This window comes from Brachypodium distachyon, chromosome 1, assembly GCF_000005505.3.
Source record: "Brachypodium distachyon strain Bd21 chromosome 1, Brachypodium_distachyon_v3.0, whole genome shotgun sequence".
In the NCBI taxonomy this organism is placed as follows: domain Eukaryota; kingdom Viridiplantae; phylum Streptophyta; class Magnoliopsida; order Poales; family Poaceae; genus Brachypodium; species Brachypodium distachyon.
This window is the reverse complement of record NC_016131.3, coordinates 26,691,710-26,716,930: the sequence shown is the minus strand read 5'-3', so window position 1 is coordinate 26,716,930 and position 25,221 is coordinate 26,691,710. Positions and strand designations below refer to the sequence as shown.

At 47.1% G+C, this 25,221-nt stretch overlaps 4 protein-coding genes across 4 annotated transcripts; 3 read left to right on the top strand and 1 right to left on the bottom strand.

Annotated features, from left to right (window-relative positions):
- Positions 1 to 9,533: 9,533 nt before the first annotated feature.
- Positions 9,534 to 11,464, top strand: LOC100827752 (protein transport protein Sec61 subunit gamma). Its single transcript, XM_003563327.4, has 3 exons — positions 9,534 to 9,729; positions 9,844 to 9,959; positions 11,189 to 11,464. Exons 1-2 carry the CDS (start codon positions 9,636 to 9,638, stop codon positions 9,957 to 9,959), a joined length of 210 nt encoding a protein of 69 aa, XP_003563375.1. The 5' UTR covers positions 9,534 to 9,635; the 3' UTR covers positions 11,189 to 11,464.
- A 3,018-nt stretch (positions 11,465 to 14,482) lies between these two features.
- On the top strand, positions 14,483 to 16,881 carry LOC100826831 (U5 small nuclear ribonucleoprotein 40 kDa protein). Its single transcript, XM_003563324.4, has 2 exons — positions 14,483 to 14,709; positions 15,515 to 16,881. The coding sequence occupies exon 2, from the start codon at positions 15,544 to 15,546 to the stop codon at positions 16,576 to 16,578; it is 1,035 nt and encodes a 344-aa protein (XP_003563372.1). The 5' UTR covers positions 14,483 to 14,709; positions 15,515 to 15,543; the 3' UTR covers positions 16,579 to 16,881.
- A 1,735-nt stretch (positions 16,882 to 18,616) lies between these two features.
- LOC100846159 (transcription factor IBH1-like 1) lies at positions 18,617 to 19,623 on the top strand. The gene has a single exon (XM_003560327.4). The coding sequence runs from the start codon at positions 18,685 to 18,687 to the stop codon at positions 19,213 to 19,215; it is 531 nt and encodes a 176-aa protein (XP_003560375.1). The 5' UTR covers positions 18,617 to 18,684; the 3' UTR covers positions 19,216 to 19,623.
- Positions 19,624 to 20,565: 942 nt separating this feature from the next.
- LOC100822829 (tetraspanin-8) lies at positions 20,566 to 22,928 on the bottom strand. The gene is made up of 2 exons (XM_003563311.4): positions 22,275 to 22,928; positions 20,566 to 21,078 (listed from the first exon to the last, which is right to left on the bottom strand). The coding sequence occupies exons 1-2, from the start codon at positions 22,779 to 22,781 to the stop codon at positions 20,773 to 20,775; spliced, it is 813 nt and encodes a 270-aa protein (XP_003563359.1). The 5' UTR covers positions 22,782 to 22,928; the 3' UTR covers positions 20,566 to 20,772.
- Positions 22,929 to 25,221: the final 2,293 nt, after the last annotated feature.

The following is a 25,221-nucleotide window of genomic DNA, read 5'->3' as shown; positions in this document are numbered from 1 at the left end:
GGCTGCTGGGACGCGTGGTGGGATTCTCATTGCTTGGGAGTCTGCCCGTGTGGTTCTCGACTCCCTCTCTCTGGGTGTTTTCTCCCTTTCTGCGCGTGTCTGTCCCCCAGGTGGCTCCCCGTGGTGGTTCTCGGCGGTCTATGGCCCAACGGACGACGAACTCAAGCCTGTCTTTCTCGAGGAATTGCGTGAGCTGCGTGCGTCCTTTCCGGGTGCGTGGGCAGTGGCAAGAGATTATTTAATCTCTTGCTTGATCCGAAAGATAAAAACAACCCTAATGTCCATCTCTCCTGGATTCGCCGCTTCCGGTTGCTCGTCAATTAGCACGCCCTCAAGGATGCTCCGCTTATTGGCCGCTTGTTCACGTGGTCTAATGAGCGCGAAAACCCCACCTTGGAAAAGCTTGACCGTTTGTTTGGTTCTGTGGAATGGGAATGGCACTTCCCCGGCAACATCCTCTTTGCAGCCTCCTCTTCTGTTTCGGATCACTCGCCGCTGCTCATGAGCCTGGCCCCGGCTACGTCGATCAAGCGCCGTTTTCAGTTTCAAAGTTTCTGGCCTTCTATGCCTGGCTTTGCTGAGGAGGTTGCTCGTCTGTGGACCTCGGTGGCGCCATGCCTGTCTACGCCGCAGCTCGATCTTGATCGGCGCTTGCGTGCTACGGCTGGCGGCCTCCGTAAGTGGAGTGAGCGTAATGTCGGGAACATCAAGTTGCAGCTCTGTCTCGCGCATGAGCTCATCCTGCATTCTGACTCGGCTCAAGACCTGTGTCCCCTCTCGTCTGAGGAGGCGATCTTCCGCAAGCTCTTGAAATGGCGCTGCCTTGCTCTTGCCGCCCTTGAGCGGACCATTGCTCGTCAACGATCCCGGCTTCTGTGGCTCAAAGAGGGCGATGCTAATACCCGGTTTTTCCATGCCCAAGCTGCCATACGTAGAAAGCGCAACTTCATCCATCGGTTATCTATTTGTGGTGTGGTCTCGTTTGATCAACAGGCCATGGAGGAGGAGGCCCATAATTTCTTTGCTACCGCTTTAGTGCCGGGCGCTCCGCAGTGTCGTTCTCTCGATCTGGCCTGGCTCTACCCGCTGCTTCCGGACCTCTCATCGCTGGATTCTCCTTGGTCGGAGGCAGAGGTATGAGATGCCATTCGCTCCATGTCGCCGGACAATGCCCTGGGCCTTGATGGGTTCTCGATCCGCTTCTTCCAATGTTGCTGGCCCATCATCAAAGTGGAAGTGCTGGCTGCGCTCGATGCTCTTTTCCATCTCCAGGCAAGGGGTTTTGGATCGCTCAACCAAGCGCTTGTGGTTCTCATCCTTAAAGTAGAGGTGGCGGAGTCCCTCTCGGACTTCCGGCCCATTAGTCCGGTTCATAGTCGGCTTGTTTTTGGCACGGTCCCTTGACCCCGATGCTCTTCAACCTTGTGATGGATTCGCTTGCAGTTATTGTGGATATGGCCAAGTGCTCGGGTCTCTTTGCCCCCTTTTCGCAAGGAGCCGTCAAGTTTCGTACCTCCCTTTTTGCGGACGATGTGGCGTTGTTTGCCCGAGCCTCGTCGATAGAGATGGATGCCTCACGAGCGATCTTGTCGCTGTTTGGGGACGCTTCGGGGCTGTGCCCTAACTTCACCAAAAGTAACACCTACCCCATCTGAGTGGATCCTGAGCTCATTCCCTCGCTGAGGCTGCCTTTGTTGGGCAACGCGGTAGGCTACGCTAGCACAAAATAAAAATTCTACCGATTCCGCCCGGATCAATGATGTAGATAATGGATCACGAGATTACCACTAGACGCGCAGACCCGTAGCGGAAGTAGAGTCGATGATGCGTGTCGATGCCGAGTAGTCGTTCGGCCTGCTCCTCCTTGCTGATCCCACGAGCAGTTCGTCCAAGCGTCGCAAGTGCAGCGCCTCCGAGGTATCCACACGTACAGGGAGAAACTCCATGCGGCGGACTGCTAGATCCGATCACAAGGTTTTGGGCGTGGAGGTGTGACGGCCGAGTATAACTCGCGTCTGGACTGGTGTAACCCTAGCCGGGTTGGTCTCCTCCACTTATATAGACGTCCCTAGTGGGCTCAACACTTGAGGCCCGTTAGGAGTCTAAGCCCGATACGAGTTGGATCCGATCCAACTCGGTCCCCACCCCTTAAGCGCGTGACCCTTCAGGTTCGCGGTTAGTCGGACACGACTACGAGCTCGGACTGCGGGCCCGAGTAACACCTTACTCGTCCACTGGCACCGACTCAAGTCGATAGTTGGTAGCGGCGCCTAGCAGCACGTGCCAACTCCCGAGTGACCACAAGGTATATTGACGAACCATACAATGTGTCATATGCAACATTCCTTTTGCCTCACGATATGTGTGTTGAGCTCAAGGCGAGTGCTTGTCATCCTTGTGGATAGCTCGACTCTCTTCTCGTTCCTGTGATACAGATTCCCGAACGGGTTAACACTTAACCCAAGTCGCATGGCCATGCTTTCCGAATCTGATCACTCGAGAGGGCCCAGAGATATCTCTCCGAATAGGAGGGGCAAATCCCATCTTGATCAACCATGACTCACAGCATGCTTCTCAGCAAACCCGAAAGCTACCTTTATAACCACCCAGTTACGGAGTAGCGTTTGTCAACCCCTAAGTAGGCCGATTCACATCCCAAGCTCATGCGATGACCTCAGGTCTTGGACTGGCATATACATCGTACTTGAGACTAACAAATGACAGTCATCTCGTTGTGTCTCAGTGCGGGTCTGTCCGACTCAACGATCTCATTGTCGAGTCCATGCTATCAGTCGGCAACACCTTGCCCTATGACTTGTGAAACATAGTCATCATGCTGATTCACGTTGCTAGTCTAGGTTATGTGTCCGCATAGCCTCAATGACCAGGGGCCATTAGAACAACATCATAGAATACATAGTCTCACAAACAAATCACGTATTTATTGATACATATCAGTGATGATGTTCAAGGACAATAACAATAACTCATGAATACATAGGAAATAACATCATCACATGATTGCCTCTAGGCATAGCTCCAACAGCCTTGTGCTACTGCTTTGTTTCCATGCAAATATCTAGGCCTCCCTTTGAGCTGTGGAAAGTTGAGTAAGACGTCCCTTCTCGGTATTGTGGATCGCGTGGCATGTCGCTTGCAACCTTGGCGTGGCCGCATGCTCTCGTCGGCGGGCCGTCTTGTGCTGGTTAGTTCGGTGCTCTCGGCCGTACCGGTCTACCACATTCTTGCGCTTGACCTTCCTTCGTGGGTTCTTAAAGCTATTGATAAAATTCGTCAGAACTTCTTGTGGATGGGTGCCGCGGAGGCTAAGGGCGGCGCTTGCCCTGTGGCCTGGGACATCGTTTGTCGGCCGAAAACGCTCGGCCGCCTTGGGCTTCACAACTTGTCTTATCTCAATATCCCGTTGAGATCTAAGGCTCTTTGGCTCTCCAAGGTAGCCGGTGAGTTTCCGGCGCACGATCAGTCCGTCTCCCTCTCTTGTTCCTTCTTCCATGCTTCCTGCTCCTCGCGGGTGGGCAATGGGCTCTCAACCTTGTTCTAGAAGGACCGGTGGATCGACGGCGAGTGCATTGAGGACATGGCCTCGTCGCTCTTCAGTTTGATCAAGCCTAAGGAGATTCTCTCGCGCACGGTGGCATTTGGCTTGCCCATGGCTGCGTGTGTTTTGGACATTCGTGGTGGGCTCTCGCTCGTCGCGATTGATTAGTTATTGCGCTTGTGGGAGCGCCTCTCCCTCATGCCTCCTTTATCCCAGGATGGGGATTCCTTTGTATGGAAGTGGACTTCGAACGGGACTTTCTCCTCCCGGTCGGCTTACCAGGACCTTCTCCTCGGAGCTTCGGCCGAGCGCTTCGACTTCGTGTGGCTTCCTAAGCCCCCCCATAAATATCAGCTTTTCGCTTGGACTGCCTTGCGTAATCATTGCTGGACGGGCGAGCGTCGGCTCTACCGGGGGCTTGCTGAGGATGCTACCTGTCCCTTGTGTGACCAAGAGCTCGAGACGATTGACCACTTGCTGATTCAATGCGCTTATTCACGCCAAGTTTGGTTCAAAGTCTTGTCTGCCAGAGGCCTGGGGTCTTTCTCCCCTTCCTCCTCCGATTCTCTTCGGTCCTGGTGGGAGAGATCTCTCTTGGCTTGGCCGATCGCCTCCCGTAAGTCGTTCGGGGGCATTATCCTCCTCACCCTTCGTAGCCTTTGGGTTGAGAGGAACTGTCGCATCTTCCATGACCGAAGCCTCCGGGAGAGGCAGCTCGTGAAGGACATTGACGAGGAACACAAGATTGGATGACTGTGGGTTTGTTGCGAGAGTAGGAAGTTTTTTCTGTTAGGGAGTTTTATCCCTCTTGTGTTCTTTTCTTTTCTGTTGTGGACTGGTTTCGTTTGTATCTGTCGGCTTAGGCCTTTCTTCTTAATACAAATAGGCGCACCTTCTGGTGTGGTTTCCTAAAAAAACACTAAACAAAATAGCTAGAGAAGTATTATTTCCTTGGATTAGCAGCTCTGAACATAGCCATCCAGTTTGCTAAACTTTCTTTCCTGATGGTACTGTAGTTCAAAACAATGCTCCTCTCGTGGCTGCACATCTGGTGGTTGCTCCTCTCGTGGTGGCGCAGCCTCCCTGAGATCGGGCGGCGGCGGAACGTTGAAATCGACCGGCTGAGGGCGACGATGTGTTGCCTCGCTGAGATCTGCGGCAGCGGCAGAGGGTGACGAGGCGCTGCCTCGCTGAGATCGGGCGGCGGTGGCATCGTGGGATCGAGCCGTGGAAGATTCTGGGCCTTGTGGCGCCCGTTGGACAAAGTGGGCTTGTCCAATTGGACCGGGTGGTGTTAACGAATGCCACTTAACACCAGTTAACGGGTTTTTTGTGGACGGCTGAAGCGGGCTCACGGACGAGCCGCTGCCGTTGACATCGCTATGCTGTGGTCTGTCGCGACAAAAGGGGCGCTTCTGAAGACTCTTCAGCGCGAGTGTTCAACTCTATCACCGATCCTCTGACTTTGGAGGCCTTAGCATGCTGCGAGGCTTTGGCACTGGCCAAGGATCTTAATGTTCAGAAGTTGTACGTTGCTTTGGATGCCGAAGTGAATATAGTCAATTTTCCAGAAGATTGGAGTCCGAAGACGGGAGTTTGAGGATGTTATCTTCATGCACGAGGGCCGAGCGTCTAATCTAGATGCTCATAGACTAGTTAAGTCTGTTTTATCTCTTCAGCACGGTAGATATGTTTGGCTCACTAACCCTTGGGATGACTTTATTGTACCCCTTGTGATTGATTAATAAAGTCTGTGCTTTCGCTAAACAAAAATTACCCTCGGTTTCTAAATTCCCCTATTGCACTTTGCACGATATATCATAAAAAAACATAAAGAGAAACGAAGGAAACCCTAGCAGCAGCCGTCGTCGAAGATTGCCCGTTCCCCTCACCTCCGACTGTCGTCTTGGCGCTGCGAGGTGAGGGCCTCAATTCCTGCTAAGTGTATTCACAAGTGTTTGATTATATCAATTGTTTGATTTTGATCGGCAACGCGATGGCGGAAATTGCGATGTCGTCTCGAATAAAGGTACTCTGGTTCTTCCTCTGCTGTGGGAGTGCCTTAATTAGCGGGCGTTGCCACAGAGTCAGAGAGTTTTATTCACCGTAGGTTCAGTGTACCCAATCTTACAAATTTTGGGTTTGTGCAGTCACAGATCCATTTATACGTATTTGTTGAGTTTTTGTCAGTGTGTCGTAGTTTGTAATTTTGGAATCCTTCTGTGGAGTTCTGGTGAAGATCTTGCAGTTCGACGACCTGTACTTTAGGGAATCATATCCGGCCCAAGTATGTTCAATGCTAACGGCTTTTCATCTTTTTGGATGATCGACTCAATGGGCTTTCTGAAACCTTTGAGAGCAGTCAAGTTCGTGCAGCGATACGAGTGAATATGTTGTCGTTCCAGTCTAATTGCAGTCTCCCTGTTGAAGCCTTAGCAGTACATTTCATCTTGCATAGACAATTATACCACGGAGAAAAGATGTCTTTAAGACAAGAGATTTCATTGTAATTCTTAGTTATAGAAATTATCTTGTAATCTTTAGGGTTTATGATCCAATACTTTGTATCTGTAATGGTTCTCGACTTTGAATAAAGTTACGGGTCATTTTAAAAAAACAAATTAAGAAAACATAAATGAAAAGACTTTTTTGTTCCACACATGCTACTCCTACAATTTGTTGACATAACTTTGAGTTCAACGACGTATCATCAGGAACTTGGAATCATGAACATGATATCTCGAGATAGGGATGCAAACCGGACACCGTTTGCCTAATTTAAATAATTTTCTTGGAATCATGAACTTTTTTTTTGTAGAGGATCAACTATTAATAAGAGGATCAACTTTATTAATAAGAGTTAATAATGATCAACAACCGTATCCTAAAGTAATAAAAAATACTTGCTCCGTTTCTAAATACTTGTTGTGGTTTTAATACAAAAGATCATTTAATGACAAGTATTTAGAAACGGAGATAATACAAAAGACCACTTAACGACGGCAAGCATTGTAACGAGCCGAAGATGAACCACCGGAGACGGGACGGTCGGCGCTGGAAGCACCGCTGGAGCACGCGCACATCGCCTTTGCTTTCCTTGTACCGTACCGTGGCCTCTAGCTAATCAAAGAGAATTAGAATCATGAACCTACGTGGATAGTCTGCACCGAACGTGAGTTTTCACTGGCAACGTCGCATCCCTGCACTCTCAGTAGTTCTGTAAATTTAATCACCAACAGAGACTCCACGCAAACAACATCGTCGGGGAAAAGAAAAAACGATTAATCTAGTGGGGCACGTGCCCCACGTAGTCTTCCGTGGCGGCGCTTTACGATTCGGGAAATCCCGATTCCGTTCGTCTTCTCCCGTCGCCCGAGCACCTCTTTCTCTCCATCCGACTCTTTCCGTCCCCGATCTCTCTCCCCCTCCCTCTTCCTCTGCCTCTCCGAGCCGTCAGCACAGCTAAAGGCGAGGGACCGAGCTGCCGTGCCGCTACAGCCTGCATCGGACTCCCTCCATCCCTCTTCCAGCCGCCGGCGGCCGTGGGATCCATGGTGGTGCCGGCGCCCCCTGCACGTCTTGCAGCACGAGGGCCATGGCAGGCAGTGTGGGTGGCACGCCGACCACGCCGGGCGCAGATGGTCGGAGAGTGTGGGCGGATCTGAACTGCAGAACGCAGCATCTGTCTTCAGCGTGAGAGGAAGAAGGGAATGAGCGGCTCTGCCAATTTGTTTGTCCGTTTGTTTTTTGCTGATTAGTTTGCACAGTAGATAAACATGCATCGTCACTGTACGCTGATCGATCAAATCTAGCTAGTGACCTGGACATTCCTGATTTGTTTGTTAGATGAACATGGACACTTCTGCCTCTAATGCTCACTCCGTCTAGAAATAGGCCATGGCAAAAAAAAAGTTAATAAATGGATTAGTTCATCGGATAATTATGTTTACAAGTTTTCATGTTAGTTACGCCCAGCAAATAGGGCAGTTAACTTGACAAGTAGTCACACTTAATGCGGCAAGTAAGCACTGCTAAACCGGCAATTAGGTGAATGTAATCTGGCAAGTATGTGCAGTTAAACTGGCAGGTAGATCCAGGTAATCTGGCAATTAGACATAGTTAAACCTGTAATTAGGTGAACTTAACCTGGCAAGTATGTGTAGGCAAAATGGCAGGTAGGCACAGATGATCTATCAATTAGGTAATCTGGAAAGTAGGCACAGTTAAATCGGCAATTAGGTGAACTTGACCTGACAGTTAGGTGCAGATAATCTGGTAGTTATATGTATTGATGAATTTCAAGTACTAGATTCAATCAAAATTTATATGTGATAGAAAATAGATGCAATTTAGTAGGAAAAAAGCTAAAGCAAATTGGACCCAAAGCCTAGAAAAATAGACATGACGCTGCTGGGCTAAATGAGTTACATTGTTGGTGGACTTGCGTTACTGGGATTGGGCTGCTGGCTTTGTGTCTTGTGTGGGCTGCACAGTGAACTGCCAGCGAGCAAGCGCGAGCGGCCGGCGTCGCGCGGGAGTTAGCGTACGCCGGTGAAACGCCGCTGGCTACGCCTCGCTCAGGCGCGCCGCTGGGTAGTCCAATTTTTTTTTGTCCATAGCGACTAGATAACTTCATCCTAGTTGCATGTTGTTTACCACCGTTGAATCGTCATGTTTTTTGTCCCCAACGACCAGATTATTTGATTCAATTTGTCATGTTTTTTGTCTCTAGCAGCACCTAGTTGTCATGTTGTTTACCATCGTTCAATTGTCATGTTTTTTTCTCCTAACGAACAGGTTATTTGATCCTAACTGCTACGTTGTTATCACGACACAATTGTCATGTTTTTTTCTCTAGTGACCAAGTTATTTGATCCTAACTGCCATGTTGTGAGATCATATTCGTCATGATGTTGAGTCATAGTTGCCGTGATGTCTGTTCATAGTTGTCATGATATTAGGTCATAGTTGCCGTGTTGTCTGGTCATATTGCAATGATGTTGGATCATAGTTATCATAATATCTGGTCATATTGCAATAATGTTGGGAGTTAGCGTACGCCGGTGAAACGCCGCTGGCTGCGCCTACCTGAGGCGCGCCGCTGGGTAGTCCAATTTTTTTTGTCCACAACGACTAGATAATTCGATCCTAGTTGCACGTAGTTTACCACCCTTGAATCGCCATGTTTTTTGTTCGACTAGATTATTTGATTCAATTTGCCATGTTTTTTGTCTCTAGCAGCCAAATTATTTGGACCTAGTTGTCATGTTGTTTACCATCGTTCAATTGCCATGTTTTTTTGCTCCTAACGACCAAGTTATTTGATCCTAACTGCCATGTTGTGAGATCATATTCGCTATGATGTTGAGTCATAGTTGTCATGATGTCTGTTCATAGTTGCCATAATATTAGGTCATAGTTGCCGTGTTGTCTGGTCATATTGCAATGATGTTGGGTCATAGTTGTCATAATATCTGATCATAATTACCATAATGTTGGATCATAATTGTCATGATGTTGGGTCTGATTTTGTTAGAGAAACGACCGAAGCTTTATTAACTTAAAACTTTTATAGGAATACGAATATTGTCGGGTGAGAAGTAGCTAGTCGACGTAATCTACGTGATCCCCCGTTCGCTTAATATGGTCTCATGGCATGCATACCCAGCTGTTTCTCCCCATTGATCTCGTTGATGGCAGTGAGGCAATCAGAAGCAACTGGACTATATTGGGCCGCGCGGGCGCGTGAGCTACGTGAGCCAACGAAGTGGAGCGGGCGAGAGCGAGAGCGCGCGGCCGCGCGGGGTACAGACCAGATCGAGCGCGCGGGCATGCGGGCCAAGGCGCCGCTGGCCACGCCAACGTGGGGCACGCCGCTGCATAGTTAGGTCCAAGAAAAAAAACAAGCGCTCGTAGACTTGGATCGTTTGAGAAAGCAAGACATGAGACAGAAGCAAACGGCGAAGGCAGGCTACTATAAAACAAGCCATCCGCGAAACAAACTCGGCCCACAAAGACGTCATATTCTCCCTTCCCGTCGACTTCCTCCTCTTCCCTCGCGTCTCCGGATCTCGCCATGGACGCCGTCGACTCCGTCGTGGACCCCCTCCGCGAGTTCGCCAAGGACAGCGTCCGCCTCGTCAAACGCTGCCACAAGCCCGACCGCAAGGGTAAGAGACTCGCACACGCCTGCCTCCTACTCGTTCGATCGGATCCGGTTTCGTTTTTTTTTTACAATTCGGCCCAGATCTGACGATGTTTCGGTGCGATCTCGTTCCGCGCAGAGTTCACCAAGGTGGCGGCGCGGACGGCCATCGGGTTCGTCGTCATGGGCTTCGTCGGCTTCTTCGTCAAGCTCATCTTCATCCCCATCAACAACATCATCGTCGGATCCGGCTAGGTATGCGCTGCTCATCTCATCCCCCCTCTTGCGTGCGCGGTCCTCTGAAAGTCAGGCTTTGGTTGGATCCGGTTGTTGCGCGCCGTGATCTGCCGGATCTGCGTATGCGCGTGCCTTACTCTTTCGATTATGTGCGAAATTGGGTGATCTGGAAGTTGGGACTTGTTGGTTTTAGTAGATCCATGCGATCTGAGAATGAGTAGTTGGTGAGGTTTTAGGATATTTTTATTTATTTATTTTCCTCGCAAATGAACCCACCAATTGGTTAGGAGAATTCTTTGTGACCAATCAAGAGTAACAAGAGCCTTGTCAAGTTGTTTACTTAGTATGGAGCAGTTGTTTATTCATCAGATAGGTGCAAGTACAAATTGAAATTGGTAGTGAATTGTTTGTCAGAAATTTAAAATCTTTCTGCTGTTTGATATGAGTACCTACTACAGATTAAGTAGAATTGAATATTGGATTCAACAGCTAGAAATAGCAGCTGCTTTGAGTAGTTGATGTGATGTGTGCTGGCAATTTCTTCCTATAATACTGGACTTTCAGTTGATGAAACCTGATGTCAGTTTGTAACAACATGATCTTACTAGGTCATGCTGACAGTAATTAGCTGATCTGCACATCCTTGTAGGCGCCCTCTTTCTTAGTGTTTTCTCTCTGCTAGCACATTGCATGGTCATTTATATGATTGGTGAATCATGAGTGTGTCGTAGTTAAAAATTCACCATACATGGCAATCATGGGCTGAACTCTTTTTGCTACATCTTCCAAGAATGTCTGCCATCAACAGAATTAGTCTTGCATGTATTTAAGGATGCAAGTAGGCAATGGTGATGAAGTGAGAAATTGCATTAGATAGACTCTAAATGTTCCTGTATGCAGGCTTTGTGTGTTGCCTGCTTGCATCCCTAGATGTATTGTAACTATAAGTTGAAGCCTTGTGAATGTAAATCATGGACTAGTAATGCATAGGTATGTTAAGTATGTTAAGTATGTGACAATCTGTTGTGCAATAGAAAAGCAAATGCAATGGATGTGTCATCCTTGAAGAGTGCAAATGCTCCCAAGGACCTGTTTGTGCAATAGTAAAGTTTCAGTATTTATACTTCCAATTTGGCTTGGCCGTGAAAACTTATCAATAATTTTCTTCCAAATAGCGGCTTGGTGTAAAATTTGTTCTCATCTGAGCTTAAATCTTGTAACTAATAGCTTGTTCTGTTGCTGCGCAGATTGGAGGCTGGCCAGCATGGAGACGGCGCAAACATTTTGAGAGCAATCGAGCAAGGGACTAGTCGCTAGTGCGCTGTCTTACAGTAGACACCCAATGTTTATTGACCTATTCGAAAAGTTATTTGTGAAAACAGTTAACTTTGTTCTGTTTGCGAGAAATTGTCGGCAGCCTAATTGCTGTGAAATCGTCGTACTGAGTAGACCTTGAATTAGCGAGTTATATAAACTTGTTTTGTCATATTCTCCTGGTGAAAAACTAGTACAGAACTGGCATCTTTGTGGCTCAACATGGCAACTCCAGTCTTGGATGCAGAATAGCGGCATGGGATTGCTGTTGATCTGTTGGTGGCGCTCTGAAAGTTTGTCGCCTCCGATGGAGGTCTCATCGTTACCACCGGGCCAGTAGGTTTGAACGATGATTGGATTGATGCCAATTCGGCATCACTTCTCAGGTCGTCTACCTTTGCCAATCAATTGGGGCCAACTAGTTTACAGTCAAATTTAATTTACTCCAAAATTTCGTTCTCAAATTTTTTATACCAAATTTCAGACATGCTAACGGATGAATTGAGAGCTTCTCAGTTTTGGTATTGCCAAATAGTGGCTTGCCATCCTCTCGAAAAAAAAGTGGCTTTCCAATGCGTTACCCCGCTCAGCGCACCTGAGTTCTCATATGACCAAATAGCACAAGAGTAACGAGATGAAAACAAGATTATTATTGGTCCTGAAATTAGCTTAGCACAAGAGTAACGAGATGAAAACAAGATTATTGTTGGTCCTGAAATTAGCTTACCCGATTAATTAAATTTCATAATCCAAAAAAGTGGACGATTAACCTCCGAAACCGTGAAAATCGTTATGGGTTAGCCTCCTGGATTGGTTTGTAGATGATTTTCCATGTGCGAAAAATAAGACCAAGACCCATGACGTGTCGATTATTCATAACTTTTGTTTCAAAAATTCTTTATACAAGACGGAACTCACATCTGATCTTAACACCCACTCTTTTAATGTTGAAATGCCATCTCGGCAGTGGCAAAAAAACCTTGAAATGCCATCCTTGGCAAGTACAATTTGAACAGCCACATTATCAAAAGTTTCGTAAAACCGCACCTGGGAATTGATCCAAAATGCATGTGTTAGGACTACTTTGAACATAAATCTTTGCAGACATCCATTTCAAGAACAAAACTTTGCAAACATGTTGCCTCGTGTAAAAATAATTATATATCCAAAACAAAAGGCATATGTATTTTTAATTGGTAAATTTTTTCCTCCATCGACAATCAAACTAAATATTTGACTGACTTTTAGGGAAAATAGTACAATGCCGGTGCGTTGCCACGGCCTCTTAATTTCTTTTGTTTTCACGTGTAAAAATAATGCACATGACAATTTATGTCTGTAAAAAGACAACAACATAATTTGACTTAATTGAGATGGAGTTTGACAAGTCAAAATTTCACCCTAGATGCATATGGTGAGTGTATATGGGTAACTCCTGTCTCTTAAAAAGTGAAAAGAATTCCTGATACAATTTTTTTTTCAAAATATTCAGTTGAAAACAAAATTTAATAGGCTTGAGGAAATTCTAAATCTTTTGTCTACAAACAAGAATATTCAAATCTCAATGCATCCTATTATAATTTTTTAGAATGCCATCTCATGGCGTCTGTCCAATGCAGAGTATACCTTGCACCACTCAAACTGAAAAAAGGAAAGAATATAAATGTAGTAGAGAGTGGGGCTGGTGTGCTTCCTTAGTCTCCTCACATAAGCATGTAATGTAAAGACATCAAAGAACACCATACATACGCTGACAGTGGCAAAGAAGCAAAACAAATTTAGAATATCAGTGTCCTCAGAAATTAATCACTATTTGCTATGAAACATCTGTAAACATTTTCAGAAAATAATGATGACTGACGACCTTAAAATTTGGGCAAATTTATGAGTGAAACATTGGTTGATTTTCTTACACGAGAGAATGTTTCTGAAAACCGCACCCATATTCTGAAACAACTGTAAACATTTCACTGTGAAACATTGGTTGATTTTCTTACACGAGAGAATGTTTCTATATAATCGCTAAATGGTTTATTTACTCTGATGAGTAGCTAGGACAGAGAGAAAGCGGGTGCACGGATTATGGTCTCACGTCTTGAGAGAAACCATATACTGATTGACGGATCGGATGATCGATGCATACTCTAATCGAGTGACATGACAGATGACACCAGCAAAAGCAAACCTAGAGAAAAAGACGGACCTCAAAAACGATTAAGATTTAAGAGTCAGATGTCCTCATGCTGTGGAGGCAATCTAATCTCTCCAAGCTCGCAAGCCCTCGATCAATTAGCTTAACTAATCAAGGGAATGTCTATGCCGGGGATTCAGACTCGCAAATCAATTGACCGAAAAGGCTTCACGTACGGCATCTGCAGGAGGTGCAGCAGAGTCCATCGAAAGCTCTAGCTGCAACGTTGTCATGTGACCTATGGCAGCAGTATGTACCGATCTGTGATGGCGGGCGGCCATTGTGAGGAAGAGGCGGGGGCGTGGAGGACTTCTCTGGTCTTGTTGTCGAGCATGGACCACAAGACCTGCACGTCCTCGTACGTGCACGCCCTCACGTCACCGCCTCCGACGCCGAAGCCTCCTCCTCGCCACCATGTCTCACCGCCTCCACCGCGGCAGCGGAGGAGCCCTTGTGGCGACGTGCCCTGCGGTGTGTTCCCGGCCTCCCAGCTGGCCGAGGCAAGATCCGGAAGACAGGATTGGTGGATCCGGGGACGACCCGGTCGTCGCCTCCTCCTAGCCAGACTTCGCCGGATCCGGGCGGCGAGCGGAGGAGGGAGACAGTGGCGGTTGTAGGAGGCAGATCCCATAGATCAGTGAGACGGCGGCGGCTTGCGAGGAGGAGAGAGGTGGCGCCGGCGGCCTGGCATGGAGGAGGTCGCAGGATGGAGGCGGGGTAGGGAGACGACGCGCAGAGGGGGGGGGAGAGAGAGGCTGGTGGTTGGTTTTACATGGCCAGGGTGGGTTTTTTCGAGAGGGTTCGGTTTTTTTTGCCTCGTTGCGCGTTTGGAGACTCGGCCGGGGGCGATGGGCTAGACGGACGAAGATCAAGGAAGCGTTCCTTCCTTTATTATTATGAGTAGATGTAGATATTACTCCAGTACAGGAGAAATATTTGACTGACAAGATTCTAAAATGACTAAGGCCACTTAAGCCCGCTGACTCTGACCCATCTACGAAGCGGAGCCCAACAAAACAGCCCAAGTCCACCCTCGGCCCGGGGCGAAGGCGACTAGACGCCGCCCGAATCCTCCACGCGCACCAACCTAACCGCGCCGCCGCCCCTCGTCTTCCTCCTCCCCCCTCTCCGGTCGGATCGGCGAGACCTCCCCGGCCGCCCGCGGCGCATCCACGGCCTCGACTTCGCTGTCTTCGCCGAGCAGCAGCACTGGTTCCTCGTGCCTCGCCAGCTAGCACCAGCGCGCCTAGGGCTTCCATCCGGGTATGGCCGTCCGACCTTCTCTAGCTACTTCGTTTTATGGATGGCGAGATAGGGGAACCTATCTAGGAGAGTGCAAAATTTGTAAGACCGTAGATCAGTTCTCTTAGATGGAACAGTAGAATCAGCTGCTCCTGTTCGTGTAAACCCGCTAGAACGCATATCTCGGAACCGTTGATGCTAAAACTCCTCAATCTTGTGTTGCTGAATTGTAATTGTGCATAGACTTTTTGACCCCATCTGCGTGTATGAGCAATTATTGGTAGATGCTTTTGTTAATACTACTCCGTAGTATATGTGAAACGTCAAGGACAAGATCACTAGGGTGATCCAGATGCTGCAGCCTTCCATTACACCGTATCGGCAGTACTGTTTGCAGCTTAGTCTGTAGGTTGCTGCACATGATTTGAGTCTAGTGTTAGAATCAGCCCCCCGTAGGGCTAATTTGAGATAGATCTTTTGATGCTTCTCTGAAGCCATTCTGCTCCTGCTGTTCTTTTAGTAATTCACCTAGTGACACCCAACATTTGGTCTACTTATTCTGCCATTGCTGTTGAGTGGCACCATGAATCTTTTTTTTTCTCTGTGTTGAGACACGTTACTTCACTACTATAAGTAAATCTCATAATTACAACCATTTTTAGTTATTTAGCCATGGCCCTGCACGATACTTTGTATGTGTTTGTAAAATGAAGACCTTGTGAATTTGTCATCCTTTGTGTTTGTTTTGTTTCTGCATGGATGTGCTTGTACAATTGCTTAGAGGTTCAATTTCTTTGCAGTCATCTTATATCTTTCTTTGGCGCAGGAACTTGGAAGTTCACTACAGACTTCAAGATGTTCTCTGCTCCGGGCAACAATTCTCTGGCGCTGGCAGCCCCAAGGCCAGGAATGGAGCTGGGCAACTTTCATCAACACCCTAACCAAGCTCTTGGACCTGGTGGGAAGCAACGAACATCCAGTCTGGAGGCGCCGATAATGCTACTCACAGGCCACCAGAGCGCTGTCTACTGCATGAAGTTCAACCCTGCTGGAACTGTGGTAGCATCAGGCTCCCATGACAAGGATATCTTCTTGTGGTATGTCCATGGTGACTGTAAGAACTACATGGTACTGAGAGGGCACAGGAATGCCATTCTTGACCTTCAGTGGACCACTGATGGAACCCAGATAATCTCTGCAAGCCCTGACAAGACCCTGAGGGTGTGGGATGTCGAAACTGGTAAACAGGTTAAGAAGATGGCTGAACACTCATCATTTGTCAATTCATGTTGCCCGGCACGGAAGTGGCCACCTCTTGTTGTGAGTGGATCAGATGACGGTACAGCAAAGCTCTGGGACTTGCGTCAAAGAGGGGCTATTCAAACACTTCCAGACGATTACCAGATTACTGCTGTGAGCTTCTCAGAGGCGGCAGACAAGGTTTTCACTGGTGGGCTGGACAACGACGTCAAGTGGTGGGATCTTCGCAAGAATGAAGTTACAGAACATCTCAAAGGACATCAGGACATGATAACTGGAATGCAGCTTAGCCCTGATGGGTCTTACCTCCTCACAAACGCGATGGACAATGAGCTCAAAATCTGGGATTTGCGCCCTTACGCGCCAGAGAACCGGAACATCAAGACCCTCACAGGGCATCAGCACAACTTTGAGAAGAACCTGTTGAAGTGCAGCTGGTCGCCCGACAACCGCAAGGTAACTGCTGGGAGCGCCGATCGCATGGTCTACATCTGGGACACGACGTCAAGGCGGATCCTGTACAAGCTTCCTGGGCACAACGGTTCTGTCAACGAGACCGCTTTCCACCCCACCGAGCCAATCATCGGATCCTGTGGCAGCGACAAGCAGATTTATCTTGGGGAGCTGTAGTTCTTCATCAATCTTCCCCGGTAGAAGTTTGTGTAGCATCTGGATTCGGGATCAAACAGAAAACCGACGGCACCATCTCGCTCTCCCGACAATTTGAATCCTCGATTGACTATCGAAATTTCTCCTTTGTAGATTATGTTACGGCCAGAGCTGGCCTACCATTTCGAAACTGCTCATTCTGTACCTTCCGGTTGTACTCGTTAAACTTGTGACCATTCTGCCGTTTCATGTTAGCCACTAATTGCTTGCTTGTACTCTCTTGGGAGCATGATTAACTTGCATCCTCCATGATGATTTCCTTGAGCTGCGAGTTTTACGTTTGCTTATTTGATTGTTAGACGAGTTATAAAGAAGTTTGTGAACGAAATGTATCGGCGCTTCCTTTCTCACAGCATACGGATCCAGTGGTGCTATGTAGACAGAGCATACAGAAGGCCAGGTGTTGGCTGCCTTCTGTGAATCTGACGAGCGTGTTCTAGAAAATGAATATTCTTCTTTTACAAGAGAACGCTCTGACATTATCCGTGCCGTAAAATGCTTACACGCAAAAAATCAAAACATGTATCTACCTGTACATGAATTTATCTCAACTCTGAATGACGCCAGCAGAAATGTGCCCCTCTGCATGTGCAACGTGCATGGCCTCAATTTGGCGACAGGGACACGGGGTGAGAAGGCATCAGCTGCCAGTGTGCAATGCATCATGCATGTTACTCCTGTGCATCTAAGATATACTTCATCCGTTCGGGTTTATAAGGTCCACACGAAATTTTATGCCAAACTTTGACCAAAACTTACATTGCTAATATCAGATTATTACGACACAAAAGATATATTGTTGGATTCGTGTTGAAAAACTTTTTCTAATGATATACTCCTTCCGTTTCATAATTTTTGTTGCAAATTTGTCAAAAAATAAATATATCTATTCCTAAAAAGCGTGTAGATACATTTAATATTTCGACAAGAATTATGAAACGAGGTACTCCCTCCTTCCATCAAAGGATGTCTCAACTTTAACTAAATTCGAATGCATCTATACACTAAGTTATGTCTAGATACATTCAAATTTGACAAGCTTGAGACATCTTTTGTTGGACGGAGTGAGTAATAACTTTTATATACATATACTAAATATAATTTAAATAATTGTTGGTCAAAGTGGACACGAACTTTACTAGGACATTATAACCCAAACGGAGTGAGTAAAATGGAGCTAGAAAGCCGAAATTCTGAGACGTGAATGTGGCCCGTATTTGCATATCCTTTATTCCAGACGTCCGTGTAGCTAAGCCGTTTCTTTCTTCTGTGACACGCGGAGGCTAGCTGACTAGGACTATTATAACTTGGTCATCATGCGCTTGGGAGACCTTAAGCCTGTGGCCCTGCCCGGCCGTCTTGCAACATGACTTCTTCTAGCTGCTGCTTGTCCATCTTACATACATACGTATACTGAACGTACGTACCCAGCATATATACGACAAACACAATGTATGATGATGCTAATATTAATTGTCATGATGATTAACAGAGGAATGACAACGATACCCATGCCATGGATCCTGCGTATGTTTCCGTGGACACCGTGCGCGGCATACTTGTCGATTTTCCGTCCGTAAGTAGCAATACGACAATAGTCAGTATTAACCATCTTAGTGCCGATTGATGGAGGAAAACGAGAGCTTGTGTACTTTATAGCATGCCTAATTAAGATGGCATGACAACTCGCAATGATCACACATGCGTAACTTTTTTGCTAAGTACTCCATCGATCAAGGGCGTCGGCCGATCGACACCACATCACAATCATCATAAATTAAGAAAGAAAGGAAATTAAGGAGCATATGCCAGCAATTGGCCATCGGATCGCAATTACTAGACGTTACGATCAAATGGTAACAACCATGCATGTGTGTGCTGTGTGCATGAGAGATTTTGTGAACCGGCCACGTGCTAAATAATGTACGATGCAGCATATGTACTGTAGATCACAGGCCTATTTAAGCTGCAGGAAGCGCCCCGGCCTGTTTGTGCAACCAATCAGCGATCCATTGATCTTTGTCGTCCTTGCTCAAACCAAAAATTAACAGAAGCAAAGATTGAGCTATGCAAGGCCCTAACACTAGCACTAGCAGCACCAAGTCCTTCAAGCAAGTTTTCCTCAAGAACTTGCTCCACAGCCTCGCCTGCCTCCACGCACACACGAGCACGACCGCCATGAGCGTCCACGACCGGAAGCTCGCCGTCAAGTCCGCCGCCGACGTCGCCATGGCCGCCGCCCGCTCCTCCTCCGGCGCCGGCGATGTCGGCGCCGCCCGGTGGCCCAAAGCCATCCTCTTCTCGGCCTCCGGCGCGTGCAAGGCGCGGAGGTCGTGCCGCCGCTGCCGCCGCTGGAAGAGATCATCGGCGAGTGGCGCCAATGGCGTTGCTGTCGATGATGATGTTGTTGCGAGGAGGATGCTGAGGAAGAAAGCCATGGCGCTGAGGGAGGTGATACCCGGCGGCCGGGACGCCGCCGACATGGAAGACGAAGCTTCCTTGCTTAAGGAGGCCATGGACTACGCCGTCCACCTCCGCGCCCAGGTCGACGTGCTCCGCCGCGTCTCGGAAGTAGCCGCCGTGCAAAGATCCGGCTAGCCAGCTCTCTGTGTCTATGTCAATGTGCGCATCAAGAAAACTAAGGAGCTACTTATAATTAAGTGTGAGAGAATGTTGCATGGTTGCTTTCAGAAGACGGCGGTGTTGCCATTGTCTTGTTCTTCTGAGGGTCTAACCAGAAGTTCTTGTAGACCAGCAAAGGAACTGGTGACTTGAGTTGCAAAACTTTAGTTCACTTGTGGTGACTCGTTGCAAGTAAAAATATAGATAAGTGTGAAACGTTCTTGAAATCATCCGTGCTTGTGTTGTTTGATTTTGAGATCTGTTGCTGCATTCAGCAGAAAATTCGGTAGAAATTCGATCCCACTGCTTGCAAGGAAATGTTCACGTTTTTTTATTTATACATCAGTGGCAATGAAATGTATGACAACAAGTGTTAGTTACCAACTTTTTTTGCTCCTCACAAAGAAAAAGTTGTTTTTCATGGAAAGAATGACAACGTGATGAATCCAACATAAATAAATTTTGCCTTGTAATGCAGTAGCTGGTAACAGCTGTGCGGCAAAATAACTCCAGTCAATTTCAAGGGCCAGGGTGTAGATACAGGAGTTCTCAAACAAAAAGGTGTATATACAGGAGACGAAAGCGAATATTGCACACCTGTACACCTATTCACATGCACACACACCTAGTACAGTTCAGTCCGAAAGCCTTTTGTCTCTTCTGTTAAAAAATTGGCAATGCACCCACATGGTAGCCAACCAAATACATAAACTTCAAAAGAAAAAAAACACAATTGACATAAACTTCAAAAGAACAGTAAAAATCAAGAGGCACATTTCGTCGTTGGAACCATACAAAATGTACTCCATACTTCCATTTCCCCAAAAGCTCGTCCAGAAGGACCATGAGTCCATGACCATGCAAATTTTAACAGTCCACTGTCCACCTGATTTTGTATAAAAACTATAGATGGTACAGACATCGATGAGTTTACTTTGAGTTGACAATGGCATTTTGTAGTACAACGAGACGTATTAGAAACTTGAGCCGTTCAAAATTTTCAGCTCCATGAGGCACATGGTTGATAGGTGAATTCCATTGGAAACAAGGCAAATCGTCACCAACTCACAAGCCTGAAGCCATCAGTGATGACGTGAGTACGTGACACAAAAGTACCATATACAGTCTACAGATGGACAAAAGCCATCAGGGATGGAAAATTGCCCCCCAAAAAATGGCTACACCTGGCAGCTGCTGTATTTGCACACTCTGGAGTATATCCTGCAGAATTGGCAATGGTCCATGGGAGTTTCGAGTTGCAAGTCTCCACAATGCATTTGCAGTAGAGTTCAACAACAGGTAATAGCTAGGCTGGCAATTCAGACAAAGAAAAGAAAGGGGGGCTTGTAAACATATCATGATAATAGGATCATCAATAAATGATGTATTCGAGCCCAATACAGCAAGCATGCACAAACTAACAATGGTTCACACATCATCAGGGATATAGTTAGATGATAAGGTGCTTGACACACCACAATGAGCCAAACATTCGGACTGACTTGCCTAATTACCTAACCATCAGCATGAATCTCACTTCCAAGCTGGGTACGAGTTGTCCTGCCTGTTGTTCCTGAAAGCACAGCAACCAACAGAGTAGACGACGATGAGGAAGACAAGGAATATGATGTTGACGGTGGCAATCTTTTTCCAGTCGTTCTTCAGGTTAGCGAGCACGCCAGCCTTGCATGACTGGCAGTCGTAGCAGAGGACGTTCTGATTATTTGACCATGTGATGCAATCTGGGTTATCGGTAGAGTTGAAGCCAGGGGGTTTCGTCCAGACAGTCTCACTCTGGTAGGCGAAGTTGCACCCTGTTGGGGGCTTGCAGCATCCAGACTGGACATATCATAGGCATGTTAGTTGCAGAAAATACAATTGAATAGTGCAGCATTACATTGATGAATACACAATTGAAAGCGTGAAGTCATGTCAGGAAATCATAAGACAATAATAAGATATATATAAAGGTCTTCATGTAAGATTATCATTGACATAAATACAGAAGTGTTATGCAAGGTCAGGCAAAAGATAAAATATCAGCATATTGCACTGCAATAGTATATTAGTTCCTCTGAATGGCAGAAGCTCCACAAGGGTGACGTGATCACGAATACCATGAAAGTGCAGATAGTCGTGCTTATGAAGCCACAAAAAGTGTAATACCAATGGATTGCATATTAAGAAAGTTATACTATATTTAGCTAAGCCACACCCAGTATCTAGAGTTCTAGACTATGCAAAAGCTAAAATGACAATCGAAAGAAAAAACCCCACCAAAGGAAAATCGCAGATACTAGCACTTCAATGCAATAAATGAAAAGAAAAAGTTATCCGCACACGCGACGTTACAACACAGCTGAGTAAACTTATGCGAATTCTATCTCAAAGCTCAATCATCCATTCATTCATCAGAATACTGCACAGTAAAACAATGGTATCAAATGCCTCAAAATGCAGTGAAGTATAGCGGGCATCGATTTGTACCAAAGCAGGTAATGAATCAAGTTAAATTGCTGGCATTAGTTACTATAAGTCTACAACACAACATGCCCAAACCTTCCATCAGTCTATACCAGCCCCCTCTTGTGATACCATGACGTGCAGCCAGAAAAGGCTGGCTAACTACATGTATTACCTATTCTAAGCAAATAGCAAGAGAGGGAACAATAACAGCAGCATAATCAAAGAAATTGCTATGGAAACTATGTAATAATTCGACAATGTACCATAGAAATTGAAGGCAATTATTCATGCCAACTGAAAATGTGACAAGTGCAGCCTGTGCAGATGCAATCTACTCACAATCTGTACCAACTCCGCATGCATGCCACTAGTAGGTGGACCTGTCTATCATCCTGCAATTATGGGGATACGAATCGATTTGTCTCACTATAATCTTACTGGATTTTGTCGTGATTTGCGTGGGGGGGATTGGACCATAACAACTCCGCAAATAATCCCCCAAATTGCATCCTCTAAGAGCAATTTAACAACACATCACAAAGGGGAAGAACAAATTGCAAGTATTGGACCTGAATCGGGGAGAGGTTGCTGAGGGCGAACTGCTGCAGCGTCTCCTTCCTGTCCCCAAGCTTCTGGCAGACGCCGCCGTCGTGGAGGCAGCTCCGGATCTTAGCCCAGTTCCCGGAGTCCTCGACCCGCTTCTGCAGCCAGGTGGAGTAGGCCCCGAGGCGGTACTCCTTGAACCCTCTCCCGGAGACGGCGGACCCGGCGCCGGGGTTGGTGACGGCGAAGGCGAAGACGGTGAAGACGAAGAGAAGCGCGATGAGGAGGAAGAGCGCGAGGAGGTAGAGCCAGAGGAGGCAGGATGCGCCGCGGCAGAGGGACCCAGCCAGGCCCGCGAGGGAGAGCGCCAGGAGGAGCACCCCGAGCGCGATGACGGGCCGCTCCAGGAACCGCTCGCAGTCCGTGGTGGTCGCGCGGTGGCTCAGCCAGATGCCGCCGCCGAGGACCACGAGGGAGAGGACCAGCACCCCCGCGTTCAGCAGGCCCAGGAGCCCGTTGCTGCACCGCGCCATGGCTGCTCTGCTCGGTCTCTCGGTCGGTCTCTCTTCCTTCCTCTTCCTCGTGTGCTGGCTTGGCTGGCTGTGTGCTGGGAAGGACTGGAGGAAGGGCGGTCACGAGTACGAGGCTATTGGGGTTTGTTTGGCTTTTGCGGCGGCGTTTGGGGTTTTTGTAACGTGGTTTCGGCTCTCCGGTGGGCTTCGGATTTGGAATTTGGAAAGGAGCCGTTTGGGTCCGTGGAAAGGTGGTCCTCTTTTGGAGCAATCGTTCCTTTTGTTTTCAAAAACAAGGGGAGTATTCTTCCTTTTTCTTTTTCGAGTGATACACTCAACGTGCAACCTACTCCTTCCGTTTCATAATTCTTGTCGAAATATTACATATATCTGGACGGCTTTTAGGAATAGATAAATCTATTTTTAAAAAATTTAAGACAAGAATTATGAAACGGATGTAGTACTTTATTGTGAAGGTATAGTATGATTACACAAGTGCTTTTTACATCTTCATGGGTTGTGGACACACTCTTAGAAAGGTCGTGAGCTGCACAAAATTGCTTCCAAATTGAGGGGTACATAGCATGATGACACGGAACATCTTTTTGCAAGTCAAATTAAATGTCTTTTTAAAATAAATGGTTGCATGTTTTAGGAATTGTACAACTCACACTAGATTCGGAAATGTGTGACTTGGTAGACCATGCATACGACTTAGAAATAGCAAGCCCATGTACTGTCCACTCCTAAGTCTATTGGGAAATTCTTATTTGGAAGTCTAGTTAGAAACAGTAACACATTTTAGAAACCATTATATGCAGCTTTACGTTTGAAAGCACATTGTTTTATGAAATTTTAGATTGTGGTATCAGTTTCTACATTGACAATCATCTTGTCCTATATTTTTAACACTTCTCATTGTTTAAGCCATTACGGAAAAAAGAGAGGCTGCATCTCTAACCACTTTGTTTTGAACGGGAACTTAATTCCTTAAGTTTTCTTGGTCTCTGCTGGGTTGTTCTACTCCCTCCGTCCCATAAAAATTGGCGCGGTTTTGAACTAGCTCTAATACGAAGCCATGCGAATCTTTATGTAACGGGAGGAGTATTTTCGTATGAAACAGTCTGGTATTTGCTAATCTCTCTAGAAAAAGAATGGAACGATCCAGACATGGTCTTAGGTTAAGTAATCCGTATCTGTATTCCAACTCTACCTAACGTTTGCGTTTTGGAACAATACCAACCGAATGACAAGAGATAGTATGCTGAAGTGACGTGGTGTGCGAGGGAGCGGCGGCAGATGATACATGCCAGAAAGAAAGGCAATGCCCTTTCCGTTTCCAGTTGACGACGAAACGATTTCGTCTCTTTGTATCCCTGCTGATGCCAAGCTAAAGTTTAAACAAAAAAGGAGGGGAGAAGATAAGAAAGAAGAGTCCCATCTCGACACTGAGCGCGAGAAGCAACCGAGTTCTTTCGTCATTCGGCTCAAGACATGACTTTTGTCTTGAGCCTTTTTGTGACGCGGGCTGAGAAGAAAGCCGATCGAGACCGACCGCCGATGATCTCTTCGAAGAGAGGTCATTTTTATGTTTTAGAGGACGAAGAGGTTTTAGGATGGAGAAACGCAATGGGCCATCCTTGGCCCTCCTCGCCCGATGCGTGAATTCAGACACTGGGCCGTGAGCAGATGAGCTGCCCCATAACAGCCCAAGTTGTTAGCTACGAAACGAGCCGTGAACGGCGTCCTCCCTATAAAAGAAAGAGTAGAGAAGGAGAAAAGAAAAGTCGTGAACTGGGGATTTCAATCGTCACTGTAAAATTTTACGCAGGCCTAGAACGAGTTCAAGAACCGAACAACGGCGAGAGACTGACAGTGTCATCACAGCACAGAGGGAACACGAGACCGTCTTTATATCATTTTTTTTAAAGATCCAGCAATTGCTGGCTTTCGGTTATATTAGCAGGAGGAAATATGTACAAATTCACCCTTAGGCGAAAGGAAGAAAAGAGAAACAAAGGTAAAAAAGGGAAGAGAAAAAACTAGGAAGGGAAATCAGGGTGGCTCCCCGAGCAACTTCCGGAGAGCCCGGGTGCCGGCAAAAGCCCATTCCTGAGCCTCGTCTTTGATGGAGGAGGCGATCTGGCTTGCTGGCGTGGCCTTGTCGTGGAAGACACGGTTGTTCCGTTCACGCCATAAGGACGCACATGCCAAAATGAAGAGCGAACTGCTGCCTTTGGGGTTGGTCGAGGCGCTCGCGATCAAGCTAGTGTAGAAGGAGGCCGTGGAGAGATGCTCCGTGCGGAGGACGGCGGCAAGGCCGGAGCGTGGTCGCCGAGTAGCCAGGTCGGTCCAGACGTGACGGGAGAAGGAGCATTCAAAGAAGAGATGGGTCGTCATCTCCAGGTTGCGGCGGCAAAGGGGACAGAAGTAGCAGTTCGGCCAGCCCCGGCGTTGCAAT